Source organism: Camellia sinensis, chromosome 12 (genome assembly GCF_055761805.1).
Source record: "Camellia sinensis isolate YWXY chromosome 12, ASM5576180v1, whole genome shotgun sequence".
Classification (NCBI taxonomy): Eukaryota; Viridiplantae; Streptophyta; class Magnoliopsida; order Ericales; family Theaceae; genus Camellia; species Camellia sinensis.
The window spans coordinates 106,282,006-106,303,521 of record NC_138972.1 but is presented as its reverse complement, the minus strand read 5'-3'; the positions used below and the strand labels follow the sequence as shown (position 1 = coordinate 106,303,521).

The following is a 21,516-nucleotide window of genomic DNA, read 5'->3' as shown; positions in this document are numbered from 1 at the left end:
AAGTAAAAAATTTGCATAAAATTTTAAAAATACTAACTAAAAAAAACAAAAATTTAATTTTTAAAAAACTGAAACTAAACACAGAGCCATCGTTTGGCTATTTTAGCCACAAAAAGACAAACTAAATTTTTTAACCTAATAAGATAAAACATCACATTCAATATAATCATTTTATTCTTACTCTTACAAAATTCAAAAAAATCAAAAAAATTATCTCAAACAGGATTTTTTAACTCAAAAAAAAAAAAAAAAAAAAATTCAAAAACCTGCACACAACCCAAACCAATCTCACTAATTTTTTCCACTCGCTTTTGAACAGCTCTGTGTCTTTCTGCTTCCTGTTGCTCTTCAGTAGCCAGTAGAAAACAATCTCTCTCTCTCTCTCTCTCTCTCTCTATAAATATATACACGCAGAGGAGAGGAGGCAGTACATATACATATAATATAACTAACTAGCCTCTCCCTTTGAAATTCCGGACGCCTTACTTGCAGATGCTCTCCGGAAACCCTAAGTCCTCCAATCTTTCTCAATCAGCGATCCACCAGACTTCCGCTCACCGCCATGGCTAACAACCCTTCCGACGGCTCAACCGACGATTTTCTCGAACAAATCCTCGGATTTCCATCTTACCCGACAACGGAGAATAATTTGGCGGCAAATGATCCCAGTTTGGCCGGAGCTTCTGCTCCGATGATGCTCCAGCTCAGCTCCGGCGACGCCTCCCATCATCTAGTCGGCGGCGGAGGAGGAGGAGGTGGTGGTGGTGGATTTCATGGAGGAGGGGTGTTCCCTCTAGGGTTGAGCTTGGACCAGGGTAAGCCAGGGTTTATGAAGATGGACAAGGCGAATAATCGGTTTCGCGAGGATGTTGTTGATGGAAGAGTGTCTTCTTCCTCCGTGAAAAACGTATGTGTGCCGAATTGGTAATTTCTTCTATTGTTTGTCTGTTTGGTTGCTGAGAAAATAAGGGAAAATGGAAACAAAAAACGAGAATTTCACATTTTAATAATTTTATTTTGATGTTTGGTTTCAAATTTCAGGAACGAACTTCGCAAAAACTAAGCAGGTTTTAAGCGTTTAATATTTAATTTTCAATCTCTTCTTCTTCTTTTTTTTTTTTGTCAAAATGTTTTCGAACGTTTCTCCTTGGTCAAATGATGTGTTTTTCTTATCTATCCATCTTTCTTATTGGCGCAACTAAACAATTGGTGTCTGTTTGTGTTTGTTTTTACTTGTTATTGATTTGTTTTAGCAAGTATTACTAGTTGTGACCTTTGAGTTAAGATATGAACGATAAGTAGCAAATTTGACATGATAAGTTGATAAATGGACTCTCTATAGCTCACGGACGCATGAATACAATAGAGAGCGGTGCATATGTTACTTATTGTTATTGGATAAATAAAATAAAAAAGAAAAATTCGAAACACACCACCCATTAAATTGTATCTGTGAGTTAGGATTGCACCTTCAACAACTTTGACTGGTTGAGTTGAGAAATGAACCTATTTATGTGACAGATCCCAGTACATATTGACATCCTTGGGTGAATAAAACTTGGAAAAAGGACAAAAAAGAAACAATTGAGTGTGAAAGTTCGCAATTTGGTCTCCAAAATTGGGTAGTTTGAACTATGAGTCTATGATCTTCAAGAAAACAAGAAATGAAAGTGTTCTTTTTGTTTTTGTTCAACTATGGTGAAATTTATGACTTATTGATTGAATGTATTCCATCTTATTTTTGTTAAGTTATTTTCTAAGGGATGTACATACACCATAGATGCAGTGTTAATGCTTGATATTTTGGCATACGTACATAGGATGCAATTGTATTTTGAACAGTTCTAACGCTTGACATTTTTTTTAATGGGGTTAAATGGCTTGTTTACCTGCCATATACAATTTTGAACAGTGTGGGATGTGTATGCTTAGGCTAGAGCTTATAAGTAAGAACCTTGCATTGCCAAAGCGAGAAAATGATTCGTATACGAGTGTTTGACTAAAAAGATAAGAATCCAAAAATTGAATGTTATCATTTAAGAGGTTTGAAATCCAAAAAAAATACTTGGATATTTTCTCCAAAGCTTTTGCAGTGTTTTCATGAAAGACTCTTAAAACTGGTTTTAGAGGAGGGTAAGATCTGAATAAGAGAAGTGAAGGGCTATAAAAACTTTGTAACCTTGATAAATTTGCTTTTAGCTTCTGAATGTTGTAGGACCTAGCCTTTCCCTGTTGCACAGAATACTACTCTGTCCCATCAAATGCTGTAAAAGTTGATATTTTCTATTGTATAATACATTTAGAGTCTCAATGATGATAATAACACTCAATTGTCCAAAATACTGGATTCTCACCTTGATTCCTTCGTTTACTTTTTCTTGCAGTGTTATGTTTGTTGCTTGAGCTTGTCTCATATTTTGTGCTTCTTTCAAAATTTTAGAATGAAATTGCCTCTCTTCCCATAATGTCAGTAATAGCCTTGGAATATTTTTGCAGGCTTTCCCTGGCCAGACGATGCCTAACACGGTTGCCGCAGTGCCACATCCACCTTCAATTCGTCCTAGGGTGAGGGCAAGACGAGGACAGGCTACAGATCCACACAGCATTGCTGAGAGGGTAAGCCTGATAGTATGCAAAATAGAACAATTCAGAGATGTTTGTCTGGCTTTCACGAGTGTTTGTATCTGACACCGCATCTGGCTAAGTAACAAGAAATAAGTCTAACAATTAAAGACACTGTTTTAACCCCTGCCGGCTGATTCCACCGTCTACAATATGCACTTTCAGAAAGGTCTACACAAGTAGCTGCTTTTTTCTTTTTCCTCTTCTTTTATTAAAAATGAGCATATGATGCCCAATAAGATGGGTTGATTTGAATGACTTGGTTCTTTGATTACAAGGTTTTACTTAAACAACTTACACATATCCATATGAAGAACTGATTAGCCACTATTTTTGTTTAGCAGTGAGTACGTGTCTCAATGTTTGTTCCTATTCTGCTATGAATATATTTTTTTACCTTGATGAAGTCTCAAAATTATTGATTCGAATAATTGTAAAATCCCAATTAGCATGATGCATAAGTAGTTTCACTCCCTCAGCCTTCGTGGCAAGGTTTAATAGCTATGAGGTACGGGTGCGGGTAAGGATATGGGTAAGTCGATACGGAAAATTCTTTAAAAAGTAGGGTACAGATATGGCTGGAGTATGTCAATTTATTTATTTATTTATTTTTTTAAACTTCATAGCTAAACATTCAATATATAAATCAAAGTTTCAATATTAAAACTAAAAAGAGAACTTGTCTAAAAAATTATATAATTCTTTCTTTTTCTTTTGTAATTATATAAAAATGATGCAAAAGAGAGCAAAATTATGACTTATGGGTAAGGTTTCGAAAAGCGGTTGCGGTCGTCGTAACAGTTACGGTGGCGTAGTTGCGGTTGCGGGATATAAAAGTCGTAGCGTAACGGTTGCGGTAATCAAAACCGTGATTTTTTTTATTTTTCACACAATTTGAAGAACACTTACCTGTATGCATAATTTTTTTTCTAAAATTACATTTATTAGGGTTTAAAATAGATTTTTGATCAATTTTTATTAATTTTAAGTATGATCTAACATATTTCATATTTTCAAATCACTATAAAAAGAGTTTTTTACATTTTATTTCAATAGTTAATGACTTTAAGAATATTTAATTTTAAATGTTTACAAATTATTTTTTACCAATATCTAAATTAATTGAATAAAAAATATTCACATTTATTAAATGAAATGATTCTAAAAAAAAAATTGTGTCATTAAAAAAAAAATTGAGGCATTTTTTTAGACGACATTTTACTGGTAACTAAATAAAATTATTTACAATTAAGTATTAAATGAAATGATTATAAAAATAAAAATTGTGTCATAAATAAAAAAATATTTTTGAGTTTTTTAAAGATATTTTTTAGACAACACATTATAATAACAAAATAAAAAATATTTATAATTAAATATTAAGGGGTTGTTTGGGATGTCCTAAATAAGTGCACTTTTTGACTTTTTATGAAATATGGGTTGGGCATGGGTTGGGTTTGAAGTGATGTGATAGAGAGGTGATGTGACTTAAATAAGATGATGTGACTTAAATAGAATAGTGACTTTTTGATTTTTTGAATTTTTTTGAAGATGCCAAACTTGGCCTAAATAAAATGATTGTAACAATAAATACAACTACTGGTTATATATATATATATATATTTTACATGCTAATGTAATGAAATAAAAATTAAAAAAAATTATAAAGAAAATAAATTCATATAAGATTTTTTCTTTGGGTTTGGATCACTTGAGTATTTGTTCTTTTTTTGTGAACTTTTATTTTAATTTTTTTTGGGAAATGAAGTTATTTAGAATATTATAAAATAGTGTAACAGTGTGTAACGAACCGTTACGGCCGTTACGGTATTGCTACGGCCGTTACGTAACATCAAAACGATCATTATACATATGAATTTTAGTCACATTGTTATAGCGGCCATAACGGGTGGCGGTACTTACCACAACTGTTATGTAACGGTGTTACGTAACAGTTGTGGTCGCTTTTTAAAACCTTACTCATGGGTAAAAGGTGTTGGAAATAAATTACTTGATAATTTTTAAAGTTGAAAGAAGAATAATACAGGCTGTAACAAATTCTAGTAGTTGCAAAAAAAAAAAAAAAAAATCACCTTGTTGTATTCATGCGTACCTACGATGTACCCAAATGTATTTGCCGTACATGGCATGTATTCGCCGTACCGATATACGTATCCACACCGAGTAAATATCCGGTATTTGTACGGCACCATTTTTGGAGTACATATTTCTTAATTTAATGGTAGGTGATATTCATCTGGATTTATACATAATCTACCATATAATAACCGTTAGTAGTTATGATATCATGCTAGTTTCTTCTTTTTTCAGGTCAATCTCCTTATTGTTATCGGACTATCGTCCAACTTTTTATTTATTTATTTATTTATTTTAACACAGTTGCGCAGAGAAAGAATAGCAGAAAGGATTAGGGCGTTGCAAGATTTGGTTCCTAGTGTCAACAAGGTCAGTGTATCCTCATTTTTGGCACTTTGCCCCCATTCATTGTAATGGTCAGTATTGATGTGCATCTATTTAAGGTAGCTATGTAGGCACCTTGTTCCCTTTAGGATAAATGTCATCCTTTATTTGCTGATATGCTAAATTCTGCATCTTGGTTTTTAAATTCACGTTGAATAAGAAGCCTCAGCATGTGGATTGATACCTGGAACTCGCCTCCCCTTCCCCCCCTTCTATCAATTGTATTAATCCTTTCATAGTCTATAATATTTGAAATAACCAATTTTTTGGTTGTTCTAAAATTGATTAACAGAACAAATTATGAGCACCAAATCATCGTCTAATAGCTTAGTTACCAAAATAACAAAATCAAACTGGACCTGAAGTAAATTTTGTTTATACTCATCATCACCTTGTTTGACAATTGCTTTCTTGTGTTTGAGATTAGTCTTGAGGTGTTTTATGAAGCATTAGTAATTTTTCACAGTTTTTTAGTTCTTATTTTTCTTCTTAATAAATTACTACTGTATTCTTCTTTGATTAATTTGATAATTTTCTGTTGGGCCTCCCCAGTCAATTGTTTTTTCTTGCTTTTTTTATGGCATTAGAAGATGAAATATTCTTTGTTTTGTTTTGTTTGATAAGTAAGAAATTGGATGGTTAGTAAAGGAAAAAGGAGATGAAGGTTGATATATCCTGTTCTGTATTCCGTAGATTGACAACAATTGTCTTACAGCTATGCATGGTTCTGGACCTTCTGGTCAAAGTAACAATCTTGTTGTTATGTGGTTCTGGATTTTCGTTCTCGCTGTGTTACTAACTCTGCAAAACTGGAATACTATTGTTCATATCATAGTCCCTTAAATATTTGGTGTAATGTTCCTTCCTGTGCAGACAGATAGAGCTGCCATGCTTGATGAAATTGTGGACTATGTGAAGTTCTTACGGCTCCAAGTGAAGGTAAATAACCCTAGAGTTTGTTCTGGACTTCTGTATTCTTTATTTTTCTAGTTACTTAATCATAGAACTAAATCCAAATATATTCATATTTTTAAGATCTAAAATTTTGTAAGAATTTGTATCATTTTGCTGAGTTTGCTTATTCATAGACATCATCAAGTGAGATTTGTTTTCTTTGCATACTATGACATGTGGCTTATCAATTCTATTTCCCTTCTCTTTAAACATTGTTAAAGCATTATTGAGTTGTGCAAAGTCTACAATTCCCAATCATTGATTGCTCGTACTTGGCCCAAACTTTTTTTTTGTGTTTCTATTTTTTTTTTAATTTTTTTTTTTGGGGTGTGGTGCTAAATGTTTTGTTTAAAACCATGAAGTTAATGGTGGAGTTTGACATTGTTATAGTAACAACCCACATTGCACTTCTATGCTGTCCAAAATCTTCGAAGCGCTTTTGTTTCAAGATCAAGAATGTGTAAAATTGCACATGACCTTTAATCATTGAAGTCCTATGACGAGTGAATCCAAAATGGATTACCTCAATTTTTAATAGATGGAGATAGCAGTATTCACCTGACAAGGTACTCATTATTGAAATGTTATGATATGATTGTGCAATATTGGAGACTTTTTAGGGAATGATCTAGGAGGTTGCATCCTATTAAAGGGCATTGCCAAACCACTCAGCCCCTAAATATATTTTAAAAGTGTTGAATTAGATTCACCTTTCTGTTATCAACCTTTAATTCATGCTTTGCAGGTATTGAGCATGAGTAGAGTGGGTGCAGCTGGTGCTGTGGCACCTCTTGTGACGGACATTCCAATATCGTCTGTGGAGGTAATTATAGACAAGAAATCAAAATTCTCTCTTTTTTCTTTTTTCATTTTTTTTCCCCCGCTTATCTTAAAACTGTGTTTAGGAAGAAACAAGTGAAGGTGGAAGAAACCAACTGGCGTGGGAGAAGTGGTCAAACGATGGCACAGAACGACAGGTAGCTAAGCTCATGGAAGAAAATGTCGGGTCTGCCATGCAGTTCCTTCAATCGAAGGCACTCTGCATCATGCCAATCTCACTGGCCTCAGCAATCTACCACACACAACCACCGGAGGCCACCACAGTCGTCAAACCTGAAACACATCCCCCCTCATGAAACAACAGAAATGGCACCACATACCACACATGTCCTCCTTCAAAACTGTCCTTGGTCCCTCACCCTAACAACACCTAGTTGAACCCACAGGAAATCAGAGCTAGTCCCCACCCTCTTTCAAAATGCAATCAACGTCAGATCCACGGTTGCCACCTTTTTGCCTTTACCTTCCAACTTTTGTCAAAAGAAGTTTTGATGTCATGCTTAGAATAATGCAAGAAAAGCCTTCATGTCTTTGCCATATTCGAGTAGAGGTGAAGATTTGTCAAATTCTCTTTTTCTTTTTTTCTTTTTGGATCAATGGTGGCTGACAGGAGCACTTTTGTGGTAGTGGGGGCTGTCACTTTGGTAGTGGATTGGGGGGTCCTTGGAAAGGGATGGATTAGGTATATATTTTTATGTAATTGTAATGTATTATCATTTCAAATGGAATGTAATTAGAATGGATAATGGTTGGTTGTCTAGAAAAAAGGTGGAGTTTACAGTCCTCAGAAATCATCATTAGTGCAACTTGGTCTCTTTATTGGAATTAGTTGGTTGGTTTTTGAAAAGGTTTTTGACTTTCTTTTACAATTTCCTCTCCAACATTATTGTAGGTGGCATAATTGGAGAGAGAGAGAGAGAGAGAGAGAGAGAGAGAGAGAGAGAGAGGAGAGGAGAGGAGAGGAGGGGCGTTGAATTGTACAGCTGCCCCTCGTGGAATTATATCCCCCATTTAGGAGATGTGTTGTGTCCTAACAGCGGACACAAGGTCCCATCGGTTTTGAGAGTCCAAACTTGCAAGTTCTTGGAAGGCTCTCACATATATTCTGATTCATGTTGTGAAGTTACAGTAATATAGATGACAAGGTATTATTAACCAACAATAAATTTATATATAGCAAGTCAATACTACTTTTAATGAGTAACGTGATAGAATAAACAATAAAAAATTATTGGATAGTAATGCCGATAATATAGTATCGCCGTTGTATTAAATTTTTTCTCCATTTGAGTTGTGCCAATTTCGTTCTTGCGGTCAAATGTAGGAGTGGCCATGGCCTATGGCTACTTAACCTAGCATGATGATTTTAGGACTTGAAAAAATATTTAGTCCATAAGATTGAGTTGGGTTGGAAATAAGTGATTTTAGCGTAGCTCAATTTAGCTTGTTTATTTATAAAATATTAATTTTATTTTTATATTATTGTAACTATGAAAGGTAGAAAAATTATAAAGGACAAAATATATATATATATATATATATACAATTTTCTAAAGTTTAAACTAAAAATATTTCTTATACTGTTAGATTTTATTAATGTTCTAAATTCAAATAATAATTAAGAGGATCTAAATAATTTAATATCCGTTCAAGACAGAAGTTTGAAAAAAAAAAGGGTAAATTATAAATATACCTTTTGAGGTTTGCTTAAAATACAGATTTCTCCTGTGGTTTAAAACATTACAAATACACTTTTATTAGAATTTTTTATTTAACAGAATTGACTAAAAAAATGAAATTTATAACTGCTTTCCTATACAATAATAAAATTACTTAAATTATTAATTAAAACATATTTTTAACATCATTAAAAAATATTAATTGACTTGATGATTTATTAATAAAATAAGAGATTTGTTTTGAAATTAGAGGCCTCAAGGGATGGAATGTAATTTTGAAAACCACATGAAGTGATTCGTATTTAAATTAAATCTCAGGTGATGTATTTGTAATTTATCCAAAAAAATTAATGTTTTATAACTATTGGGTTAAGTGGGTGAGTTTAGGATTTAATTTTTTTTTTAAAACCAGACTTGGAATAACTAGATTAAGTCCGACATCGGACCCCAAACTTAAGGGGGACGGGTGTAATTTACCTTGGAAAAAGCATTCACTTCTTAGACAAACATCTTTATATATAAGCTCACATTTGTATATATATATATAAATAAATATAAAAGTATTAAACTGAATATAAATGCAAGTTGATAGAGTGTCTACCGATATCCAATTAACTTGATTTTTTATAAGTATGTTATAGTTTATGTTCTTTAAAAATTGAACGGTTTGGATAACAAAATAAAATTTGAATAATTTTTATGAGTCGCACAACAGTTACTGTTACGTGTCTTGCACGGCAGTGACCCCAATTTTCTTTGTTAAATAGTTGTCTCAAGCTTATAGCTAAGGTGTAACAATCAAAATAGTTGGCAAACTTATAGCTAAGGTGTAACAATCAAAATAGTTAAGGTGTAACAATACTCGTGGTATTTCAAACTTACAGCTAAGATGTAACAATCAAAAGAGTTAAGGTATTTCAAACTTATAGCTAAGGTGTAACAATCAAAATAGTTGGCGATGTCTAAAACAAATAGCCATTTCCAAGTTTAAATCAACTAAAATCCAGATTGGGAGGGAAATCCAAAAAATCATTGAGCAATTCAAAGGGTTGACAACAGTTTAAAACTCAGGAATGCTAGTGGACATCCGAGCTTGGATTATTTGAATTAAAATTTGTCAAATATGACTTTAGCAAGCTTCCATATCCGGACATGGGGGAGCCTTGGGATCACTTAACAAAGTAGTTGTCATGACCCGAACCCGCCTCCATGGATTAAGGACATAATCGGCCAGTAATCACGAGATTACCTACGGTCTCAAACCAAATCAAATATATTTTAACAGAGTTAAGGGGGCCAAACGGAAGCAATTTTAAATTTTTGTCCATAGAGCTGTGCTTACATGACACGTTATAACATTGCACAAAAGTATTCGTTAATAATTCACATAAAAAGGAAGTCAATATATGTATACTTTACATACAGGATCATACAAGTCTTAGTCAGCCTAAGCAAAACTTATTTACAACTGTAATCCAAAGTTCTCGCTAACATGACAAAATGTAACAATATGGCAAAAGGGCGAGAGCAAGTCTCGTGCGTGAGACGTATCGGCTGACTCTTCAAAACCTTGATTGTTTCACACAACTTCACTGAGGCTGGGTTTAGACCTCCCTTGGCTCACCTACGGACACATGAATGAACGTGAGCGAAAGCCCAGCGAATAATATCAAATAAAAAAGATACATTAGAACAATATACATCAGACGGCCTTGGGCCCAATTCATATTTCTACCTAGTATATATATATATAGATCAAGTGACGGTTCCAAACACATCAGACGGCCTTGGGCCCAATCCATTCATGTCAAACTGGTCTTTGGCCTATTTATCTTTCATTTATGTCAAACGGCCTTCGGCCCATCCATTCTTTCATTCATGTCAGACTGGCCTTTGGCCCAAGCATTTTTTCATTCATGTCAGACTGGCCTTTGGTCCAACCATTCTTTCATAGCAAACATTTGTCCATAATTCAAATTAGCAAACTTATAAGACTTATAGAGAAATAAGCAATTGGACAAATAACATACTTCAAAATGTCTTTATTAAGATATTACTCACAGTGTTCTGCCGATGGATTCACCCTTGAGCTCGACCCTACACATTACATAACACATATGGGTCGCAAACGATTCAATCCGTTCTTAATTCAAACATCCCTCTTAGGCTTCTTTCTCATCCTTTTAATTCATTCATAATGCTCAATGCATGCCTAAGAGTACTTAGAAGTGAAAGAGAACGGAAAATGAAACACAAGACACCTTTACAATTTTCTGAAACAGGGGTCCCCGCTCGAGCGTGGACTTTCCTGCTCGAGCGGACCCATCAAGTCTGGTTGCCTTATTTTTACGTTCGAGCGTGAAGTCGGGCGCTCGAGCTGAAAGTTACTCTACATAGCTCCCCACTCGAGCGTAAACTTCCCCACTCGAGCGTACATCCATATCTGCAAAAAGTTCTGGGAGCTCGTATTTTAAGCTCGAGCGGCGCCTTCCCCGTTCGAGCGGACATGCCAAAATCTGGAAAATCCAAAATTGCTCTTCAAGTTCAAACTCGACCTTCAAAGGTCCAAAACTCATAATTTCGGTCCAAAACATGCAAATATATTATATAGCATATGGATGTAAGCAACATGAGGCCAATCATTGAAAATCATGGTCCAATTCTTCAAGATTAATCAACATTCCTTTGTATAATCATGGCTCATGCATTCAAACCTCATATAAGCTCCATATCTTTAATAATCAAACATGCATGCCAATTTTGACTTCATTTCTATTTCAAATGATGCAAATGGTGTTCATTCTCATGAAACTTAACAAAAACATGCTTGCATGTATGATCAAACTCTCAATCTTTTATAATTGACATGCTACATGTTAGATTATGCAAATTTATGGCAATTCATAGCAATTCTATGCATGCATGTGCATATCTCAACAAAATCAACACAACTCATGATCTAACTCACTATTTAATCTTCAATTCACAAAATCACAACTCAAACTCATGAGTTAAGGGTTAATTACTAGGAATGGCAACGGGGCGGGGCGGGGCCGGGGATCACCCTCCCCGTCCCCGATCCCCGATTGTGAAAATCTCCCCGGCCCGGCCCCGATCCCCGACGGGGAACCTACCACCCTCTCCATCCCCGCCCCCTACCGGGGATCGGGTTTCCCCGACCCCGAAAATTTCCCGCCCCCAAATCTGTTTCAACACCCCCATCATCAACAACAACAACAACAGAATCATCATCATTGACAACGTCAACCGAATCATCAACACCAACATCAACATATCAACAAAAATATCAACAGATTATAAACAAAAAAAAAAAAAAAATGGACAGATACACAAACAGATTAAAAAATGGACACAAACAAATCTAAGATCTGTGTCAGAGAGAGAGAGAGAGAGAGTGGACGAGAGAAAGAGAGAGATCTGTGTCACAAACAGATTTGAGATCTGCCTCCGACGCCGATGCTTCCCCCTGTACACGATCGGTCTGCTTCCCCCTGACGTCGACTGCCTCCGACGCCGACTGTCCCTTCGTTATCGCCTCCGACGCCGACTGTCCCTTCGATCTACTGAAAGAGAGAGAGGGAAGATAGAATAGAGAGAGACGAAGTAGAGAGAGAGAGGGGGTCGGGGCCAGAGAGAACGATAGAGTTAAGAGAGAGAGTAGAGTCAGAAAGGGATTAGAGAGTGAGATCACAAATATATTATATATATACATATAAAGGGTATAAATGTAATTTTATTTCGGGGATACTCGGGGATGGGACCGGGGCCGGGGACGGGGCCGAGCCGGGGCTTGAACACTGATCACCGTCCCCGGCCCGAAACAGATCGGGGATTGATTTTCAAATACCGTCTTCTCCCCGTCGGGGGTAATTTCGGGGAAAAACCGCATAAATCGGGATCGGGATCCCCGCCGGGTCGGTTTTAAATTGCCATCCCTATTGATTACTCACCTAGGAGCTTCAATCTTCTAAACTTATGCTTAATTCTTGAGTTGGTCTTCAAATCATCCAAGCTTCAAGATCAAAACTTCAATTGTCTCCCCCTCTCTCTCTCTAGCCGACCCTCACTCTCTTCTCTTAGGGCAATTTTCGGCTTTGAGCTCAAAATAGATGGATATAAGTATAATAGAGCTCCTTTTATAGTCTCTCACTAATCACATTTGATTAGAGTTAAATAATAAAGCTTAATTGATCGTTCTGGATCTAATTATTTTGATCCAAATAAATTTTTAATTAAATTTCACCGTAGGCTCTAAAAATTATGCTAGTCACAATGGCGTAGTCAATTTTGGCTTCTGTGGCTGATAAGGCTTTCAATTTAAATTCCAAAGCAGATAATCAAATAGATATTCCTACAGTGAACAGATAAAAATTCAAAATCACATATATTCACATAAATGACACTCAAAATCATGTTAACCACATAATCACAATTACAATTAAGATTGATTAGCATAATACGGAGTAGGGTTATCGTAGTAGTAATCCTTCGTCTGGTCCAAAATTATTGCACTGTGAAGTTTGCGTGCCACGCTGAAACGTAGACGATAAGGCTACAATATCACCAATCAAACGGTAGAAATAATTCACCCAATCTAGTTGCCTCTTAACATCTCAACAACCGCTTTGCAGTTGTATCTTCCTTCCTACATGTTGACATAAAAGACATGTAAAACTCAAAAAGTTTCTAATTAGTTGGTGTGAAAGTATTGCTAAACTGTGCAAAAATAGAAAGATTAAATGTTCTCACAAAGAAAAACAAAAGACATGTAGTTAAGACTAGTGAGGAAGAAAATACTAACCATGCATTCCATTTCTCCAACAGAAAACATGCCATCCTTTGTTCCTTCTGCACATTAGAATATAATAGAAACTCAGGATCTAAATGCAATTTAGATTCCACTAAAACAATCTCACTTGAAAATTTTGTGAAATGAAAAATCTGAGATATTATGAATATATTGTACAAGACAAACCATGGTGCTTTACTCCCAAGTGTTTCAATAACTTCATGCACGTAAGCTGAAATTTGCAAGATAAATTCATTCTTGAGAACACTGGTATTAGAAATAAAAATCAAAGAATAAAGAAGAAGAATTAAAGTAAATTTAAGTGAAAATTCAAGACTGAAAAGTGTAATTTATCCTATACATAAAAAAAAACCAAAAAAAAAAAAACTACAAAGAATAAAGTACAATTGTCCAAAAAAGGAAAAAAAGAAGTGAGAAAGTAAAAAAAATAAGAAAAAAAATTAGGGATATATCCCTCTATATGTTTATGTTAGAGTTTTCAGATATAGAAAATTTGTTTATTTGTTAAGATCCTTAGGATTTCAAATTTTAGAAGTACAAGGAATTTTTTAAGATAAATACCCAAAAATGACCTTATATCCTAAAAGAAAAATGTTTGAGGGCTACAAAATCAGTGGCTCAAATGGCTCGAAATTGTGCGTCGTTTTGCGCCCAAAATGACGTCGTTTTGACAGTTTCGAGCCATTCGAGCCACTGAATTTCGGACCACCAACCATTGCTGATCCTAAAAACTCTAAACTAGTTTTTTTTTTACAATAAATGTATTTCTCTCTCTCTCTCTCTCTCTCTCATGTTGCCTCCACCCCATTCACCGACGAGATCCAATGAGATGGCCCACCATCCAATCTAATCACGTCTTTGGATTGTTTGAAGTAAACTTTCAAGCTCAAATGTTCATCCTCGGAGTAATCATTGAAGAACCGTGCTTGTTCTTTGCTTCACGTTTCATTACATTTTTTTAAGTATTTATAGTATAGGTCAGTACAATTTATCTGTCCTTGTGCAATTTCACAAGTTTTAGACTAAAATAATGAAATTTCTATTAAAGAGAGAGAGAGAGAGTGAGTAAAATAGTGAAATTTCTTTGATCACGGTCAATTAAATTTCCCTACGTTAGAGTTAACTTTTATTTGTACTCTTTTTGATTTCAATCTCTCTCTTCTTTGGCATTGATTTAGTGGTATTTTACTAAGTTAAGTAAAACTAGTCTAGAGAAATTCTCTAGGTCAATGATTTCACTGGTAGAGAATTTCAAGCAATTTTAACTGAGTTTGTGCAAATTTTTATTTGTTTTTTCTTTTTCCTCTTTCTCGCTTTATCTGATTCCTTTCCCTTACTCCCTCTTCGGTGTTGATCAAGTGATATTTTACTAAGTTATTGAAAATTAGCTCAAAGTAAGAGAAATTTTATTGTAATAAATTAGTAAAATTTTAATTCACTACAAAGTCATCAGATTGTTACAAAATATTTATCGATTACCGACAATAGTCACTGCAAAGTTACCACGTACAGTTACCAACAACGGAAGGTAGTGGACTAATTGTAACAACCACCTCCTTACTTAGTCCTGCTAATTCTCTAATTTACATTGATTATGTATTATGTATTAATATGTGCCATGCGTGATTTAAATTAAAATATTGTTAACAGATGTGTATAGAATACGAATTTGAACTTGTTTGAATCAATAAATCATAAGATTAAAATTAATTATTTGGATAGGAAATTAGAATCCAACTCACATTAGTATTAGTAAGTCTGGTTTGATTTAAATTAGACTATAATGAGAATTGATTTAATTTAAGTGTATTTAATATAATTTAATTTAACCTTATAATTAATCAAACTTAGGAAATTAGAGATAAGTTACATTTGTTTTTAGGCACTCATCAATTTAATAAAAGAAAGAGAAGAGTTAGAGCATGTGGTTGGAGTCAAACATTTGAGAGGAAGAGAGAAAACACAAGAGACCTCTAGAAGAAGAAGGAAAGAAGGGGGAAAAGAGGAATCAAGCAAAATCTTTATAAATCAACCCTTCAAGGCAAGAATTTCTTGCTAATTTCATGAAATTAGGGCTTAGACACTCATCATCTTGAAAGATTGAAGCTTAAATTGAGTAGATTCATGGTTATTTAAGAGTTTTAAGGACAAGTTTAGAGTTGAGAACCTATATGAACATAAATGAGAGGAATTGTAAGAATTAGTTCAAGATTTGAATATGCATGGCATAAATTCATGAAAATCATGATCATAAACCTATTTTCTTGCATGGCTTCTCATGATTTCAAAGGAATTTCTATATATGAGCTTGAGTTGAAGCTCTTAAAGTTATGTTTCATGATTCTATAATTTTCCTAAAGAATTTGATCTTTAATGGGATATTTGAGTTTGTATTTAAAGTTATGATTTATATTTAATGTTGGAAATCCATATTCAAGTTGTTTTCAAGAGTTTAAAGCTTTGAAATACATGAGCATGGAGTTGGTTTTTGAAAAGATTGAATTCCAAATGCAAGAGCAATTTTCGGGCAGGATTTTACCCATAAATGCATGTGCGGCTTGGAGCCCTGCACGTGCCGAAAACAAGGCACAAAACAGCACATAATCTACTTTAATTGCACGTGTGGGGCGCACCTGCGGTGGTAATTCTGCACGTGTGGCCAGTGCTCTCACACGTGCTGATTTCAAGCCCGTCTTTGTTTTTGTTCTCTCATTCTTCGGATTTCCGGGCCTCTATTTGCATGGTATTCATGTGTATTTCAAATTCATATGCATATCATGAATACGAAAAAAGTTAAAAGAACAAATATAAATAACGGAACAAACAAGCAACGAATGAACTGAATAGGTTTAAGAATTGACTGAATGAATTGAACATGGTTTGAATGTGTTTGTGTAGGTCAGACACCGCACCCTAACCACGTGATTCGGGGAGAAATATATTCGTGGCATCCTTAGCTACCGTTACTACTATTGCTACAGAGATTTCTGCCAGTTTCAATTCTTGGAACTATTGTTTACTGTATTGATAGTCATCATATATGACTGTTTGGTCTTCTAAGACTTACTGTACCGTTCTACTAATGGATATATCACGTATAACTGTTATGATTGCGATATGATTATGAAATGAGAAATAGATTCACTGATAATAATTGACTGTTTTAAATACTGTAAGGACATCATTCATTATCCTTTTACGCCGTTGTTATTTACTAGGCTCTAGCTCATCGTTCTATATATGTATGCAGATGATCAAGTACTAGATCGAGCTTAGTGGTGTCGACCTGAACTCTGTTTTATCAAGCTAACTACTATGCCTCATTTCGGGATTCCAACTAGGTCAAGCTTCAAGGCTTCATGGGTGGTTTTGAATATATCCTTTTGAATTGTGATCAAGTGTATAAATGTTTCTAAGACGTTTGTTAAGACTGGTTTGTAATTAGGATTAAATTCCTAAGTTTTGTTTATGTTTTTGTACTTAAACTTGATATGGACTCATGTGTTTATGGGTACATATATGGGCTTGTTTTGTTCATTTAGATTTTCACAGTTCATTGGACGTTATATTCAATTATTTATTAGTTTTTGCCAATCCCTATTATTGGATTACTATTAAGCTAGCCTTGGGTAATCTTGGATTACTGGTCGGTCACCTCTTTAATCCTTTGGTGTGGGGTTGGGTCGTGACACTAATAAAACTAAACTAAAGGTAATTTTTTTCTTTAATTTTTTTAATATTATTAAAATAATAAATAAATTTTTTTTTTACGAAATCAATAAAAAATGAAAATAAACTGGAACCTAGCCCAATGCTAAACCCAAAACCAAATCGGACCTAGAGCCCACCCTATTGTCCAACAGCTCTCGAGGAGACGTCCAAAATCCAAATCCAAATCCAAATCCAAATCCAAATCCAAACCCTCTCTCTCCTCACTTCGTTCGCTCTGTAACATTTTGCGCAGTTTCGCGCGCAGAGAGAGAGAGAGAGAGAGAGGATAATGGCGTTGGAGCAAACAGTGGCATTAGCAGCAACGAACATCCTTCTCTGTATCCCCAGAAATCATCTCACCAATACCAATACTCATATCCTCTCTCTCTCCCCTTCAAAATCAAACCCTCTCTCTCCTTTTCGCCTCTTCTCATCTTTACCACTACCACTCAACAATACACGATTCGCTATTCATAAATGTTCAATCGATTACAACAACAACAATGGCCATTACGACAGATTAATGGGTTCCGAGTACCCTAGGCCGTCGGAGATTCAGTGGAAGAAGGAGCTCTGTAACTCCGTACAGCTCATCGGCATCGTCGCTACACCTGTCCAAATCAAGCCCCTCAGCTCCGGCAAGGTCGTCGCTTGGTCTCGCCTCGCCGTCAAGAAATCCTCTACCGACACTGCCTGGTAAACACTTCTTGTTGAAACCCATCCCATTTGTAAAATCAATCAGTGCAGTGTAGGGTTTTCAGATTATTGTTTTATTATTAGTCTTGTTAATTAATACCAAAATGGCATCATTGCTAGCCTCCTCTGATTAGTGGGTATTTTGGCCCCATTTCCTGGGTTTGGGAATTTTGTGTTTTGATATTTGGGTTTTCTTGTTTCTGAGCCTACTTACTTTGTAGAAATTGTGAATCAAAGTTTTGTGCGTTGTTGCTGATTACCAATTGAGTTGGGTGGTCCTTTATCATCTGCTTGCAAATGCTATCAGTGACAAACTGGATCCAGGCCTTGAGAAACTACTTGTGTGACCATACAAAAGCATATTGAGAAGTAATGTTAGTTATTATCAGGGATGCTGTAAGCATTGAGTAACATGTGCCATAGTGTATCTGTGAAATGTTATTGTCATTTTCAGTACCTTGTCAAGGTATTAAATTGCCTTTATTTGTTTTCTCTATCCCATTTTGATGTTTACTCCTATCATTACTGCCCACCTTTTTTTTTTTGCCGGATAAGTTGTACTGTCAATGCTGCCCACCAAGCCCCCACTAGTTGCTTAACACCCATCAACACTTCTTTCATGGGGCCATTACCTTGTAGTTTACTTGTATCACTTCTATTGTCTGCTTATAGTTTTACCGGGACATGATTTCTAATGTTAGAACCATAAAAGCAGTAATTTTGCAGATTAGAGAAGAAGATTGGAAAGAAATAAACCAAACTTATCTATTTCTTGAAAAAAATGCATATGACAAGTATTCTCTTGAATATAATCTTTTTCCTTCAGGCCACTGAATGGAAAAATAACCATTTACTCAACTCTGTCTTATAGATTTTCATCTTTTATTTTCTATCAATTTATGAGGTATCACCATTCAATTGTTTTGTGAAGAACACTATCGGTACTACGTTGAGGGTTATGAAACACTTGTAGAAAGTGATGGTCAATGTTTATCAGGATCAATTTGACATTCTGGGATGAGTTGGCTCATGTTGCTTTTCAGCATGTAGAGAAAGGCCACCAAATTTATGTTTCTGGCCGCCTGGTTTCGGATACAGTTGAAAGTGAGGATGGGAAGCAGCAGACTTACTATAAGGTTTTTTGACTGCATGTTCTTGCGCCTTAGCATTTTATCTTCCCTTTTGTACCAGAAAGATTGAAATCACGTTTGATTGGGGCAGGTGGTTGTTCAGCAACTGAATTTTATTGAAAGGAATTTCTCGTCTGTGACTTTGTACGATGGGGATTCAAATTCTGCAACACCAGGCAACTGATTTTACTGAGACATTCTTTATTGAAGCAGATTTGCTTTCATTGGAACCTTCCTTTAGTTTGTTATGTTGTTTCCTTGCAGGTAGGAAGCTTAGCAATTACACTGCGAATAACACCGGCTCCACTGAAGAACTATGGCAAGCATTTTTTGCTAATCCAGTGGATTGGTGGGATAATAGGAAGAACAAGGTAGTCTACTCCGTTCATAAATTGTTTTAGTGTGTCTTGGTCTAGCATTGCTCTCTTACTTAGTAGTAGGAGCATACATTTGACTTGGGTTCTCATGCAAATCTGAAATATCAATTTTATTTTGATTGCTGTCTTATTTTCATTGTTTTGTCTCTATATGACTGTCGATACTAAGGAGTTGTTTGGGTTGTCCTAAATAAGTGTACTTTTTGTTTTTTTGGACTAAAAAATTGAGGAAGAAAATATGGATGTTTGGGTTAATTTTTTGACTTTTTATAAAAAAATGTGTAATAAAAAATTGTAAAAATTGATTTGTAGGGAAAAATTAGGATTGAGAGTTGTGCAACCGTAATTGTTGACTTTTGGTGAATAGTATTAACTTTTTAAGTAACTTTTTGACTTTTTTACAATATGCCAAACTTGGCCTAATAATATACTTTCAGAGGAACCCAAAATATCCAGATTTCAAGCACAAAGACACTGGGGAAGCATTGTGGATTGAAGGAAGGTATAATCCCCCGTGGGTGAAGTCCCAACTGGCAATCCTGGATACGAGAATGGAGTCTTTTCATGATCAAAATGATGCCATGCAAGTAAATTTTGTGGCCGGTGATGATTACACGTCTTTTTAACTGCACATTATGCTGATTGCTAGATATGGGTCTCAGAAGAATCTTTTCTCTGTATGGTTTTATTATTTTTGAAAAGATAAATTTTGACATTAGTTTTACTGGCTTTGTTTGTATAGTTGTACCAGAGAATTTACAGTGTGTGCTGAACAAGTTTTGTGCGTCTTAATTTGGGTCTTCATTCAAACCACTGGACAGGTCATTTATGATCGGCATCATGTTATACAAGCTATCTTGAGGTTTAAAAGCTTCTCAAACAAATTAAGGGGTTGTTTGTAATGTCTTAAATAAGTACACTTTTTGACTTTTTAGACTAAAAAGTTGAGAAAAAAAATACGGTTGTTTGGGGTAACTTTGATTTTTTACCAAAAAAAAATGTGTATTAAAAAATTTTATGATTTAGTATATAGGAGAAGGGAGAGAAGAATAGGCAGTATGCTGGGGTAGAGCAGTGGGTAGACAAGCATATAGGATATGCTTGCCTCCTTTTTGAGCATTGAATTAGACGGTGATGGTTGGTCTGTGAGGGCCCACCACGGGTCTCGTTTTAGTAATATAAACCGTTCAATATGTAGAACTCGTCGAGTATTATATGTTTGTAAAAAATTACGTTTATCGGATATCGATAGCTATCTAATCAAATTAGTTTTTTGTCAACCGTTAACTATAATGTCATCTTTTTTTTTATACAAAACTGATTTGATCATTTAATTAGCGATATCCGATCAATGTAATTTTTTATAGGCATATAGTACTCGACGAGTTTTATACATTGACGATTCAGATTAGCAAAACGAGACTCATGATGGGCTTCCACGGGCCGAATAACACTGTCCTTAAGCTTATCTCCACATGTGTAGTTTGTTCTCACCAAAGTCAGGTAAAGGCAACTCACATCAGAGTGAGTTGTACAGTTTTTGTGTAAAAATATTTTTTTTAAAATTTTTTTTGGTGAATAGTGATCACTTTTTTACTTTCTTAATAACTTTTTGACTTTTTGTCTTTTTTGAAGATGCCAAACTAGCCTAAGATTGACATGGTCTTTTGCTTTAAAAGCTCGTGGTTCTGATTGAGGTTTATTAAGCTTCTCAAACAAATTTATGAGATGTGTTTTGTTGTGCTCTGAGGCAATTTCGGGCCTTCAGGTGAATTTGAGGAAGTCCACATAGATTCCGGTGGATAAGGTGGAGGGTTTGCCAATGTTGGTAGCGGTATTGGGTTATAGGGTATCGGATTTGCCGGTTACTTGTTTGGGTCTGCCTTTGGGAGTGACGTTTAAGGTGAAAGGAGTATGACAAGGGGTTGTGGAGCGGATTCAACGTTGGTTAGCCAGTTGAAAGAGGCAATAATATCTTTCAAAAGGGGGACGGTTGATGCTGATTAAAAGTGTGTTGAGTAGCATCCCGACATACTTTATGTCTTAGCATGTTATTTTAGTGCTTGTGGCGCAGCGGATTGAGAAGCTCCAAAGGGATTTCCTGTGGGGTGGTGGAGGGGATGAGTTTAGTTATCATTTTGGTGGGTTGAGGACAGATTTGCCAACCGAAAGTGGCGGGAGGGCTAGGGGTGAGG

At 35.2% G+C, this 21,516-nt stretch overlaps 2 protein-coding genes across 2 annotated transcripts; both read left to right on the top strand.

Annotated features, from left to right (window-relative positions):
* The first annotated feature begins 273 nt into the window (after window positions 1-273).
* On the top strand, window positions 274-7,688 carry LOC114282907 (transcription factor UNE12). Its single transcript, XM_028225678.2, has 6 exons — window positions 274-907; window positions 2,497-2,616; window positions 5,023-5,088; window positions 5,977-6,042; window positions 6,803-6,880; window positions 6,963-7,688. The coding sequence occupies exons 1-6, from the start codon at window positions 563-565 to the stop codon at window positions 7,191-7,193; spliced, it is 906 nt and encodes a 301-aa protein (XP_028081479.1). The 5' UTR covers window positions 274-562; the 3' UTR covers window positions 7,194-7,688.
* A 9,535-nt stretch (window positions 7,689-17,223) lies between these two features.
* On the top strand, window positions 17,224-20,205 carry LOC114282906 (protein OSB1, mitochondrial). Its single transcript, XM_082899497.1, has 5 exons — window positions 17,224-17,814; window positions 18,812-18,950; window positions 19,036-19,120; window positions 19,209-19,315; window positions 19,759-20,205. Exons 1-5 carry the CDS (start codon window positions 17,408-17,410, stop codon window positions 19,945-19,947), a joined length of 927 nt encoding a protein of 308 aa, XP_082755623.1. The 5' UTR covers window positions 17,224-17,407; the 3' UTR covers window positions 19,948-20,205.
* The last annotated feature ends 1,311 nt before the right edge of the window (window positions 20,206-21,516 follow it).

Coding starts and splice junctions, on each gene's coding strand:
- LOC114282906 (XM_082899497.1), top strand. CDS start 17,408: ATGGCGTTGGAGCAAACAGTGGCATTAGCAGCAACGAACATCCTTCTC. Junction 18,951..19,035: donor AGCAGCAGACTTACTATAAG/GTTTTTTGACTG, acceptor TGATTGGGGCAG/GTGGTTGTTCAGCAACTGAA. Junction 19,121..19,208: donor TTCAAATTCTGCAACACCAG/GCAACTGATTTT, acceptor GTTTCCTTGCAG/GTAGGAAGCTTAGCAATTAC.
- LOC114282907 (XM_028225678.2), top strand. CDS start 563: ATGGCTAACAACCCTTCCGACGGCTCAACCGACGATTTTCTCGAACAA. Junction 5,089..5,976: donor TGGTTCCTAGTGTCAACAAG/GTCAGTGTATCC, acceptor CTTCCTGTGCAG/ACAGATAGAGCTGCCATGCT. Junction 6,881..6,962: donor TTCCAATATCGTCTGTGGAG/GTAATTATAGAC, acceptor AACTGTGTTTAG/GAAGAAACAAGTGAAGGTGG.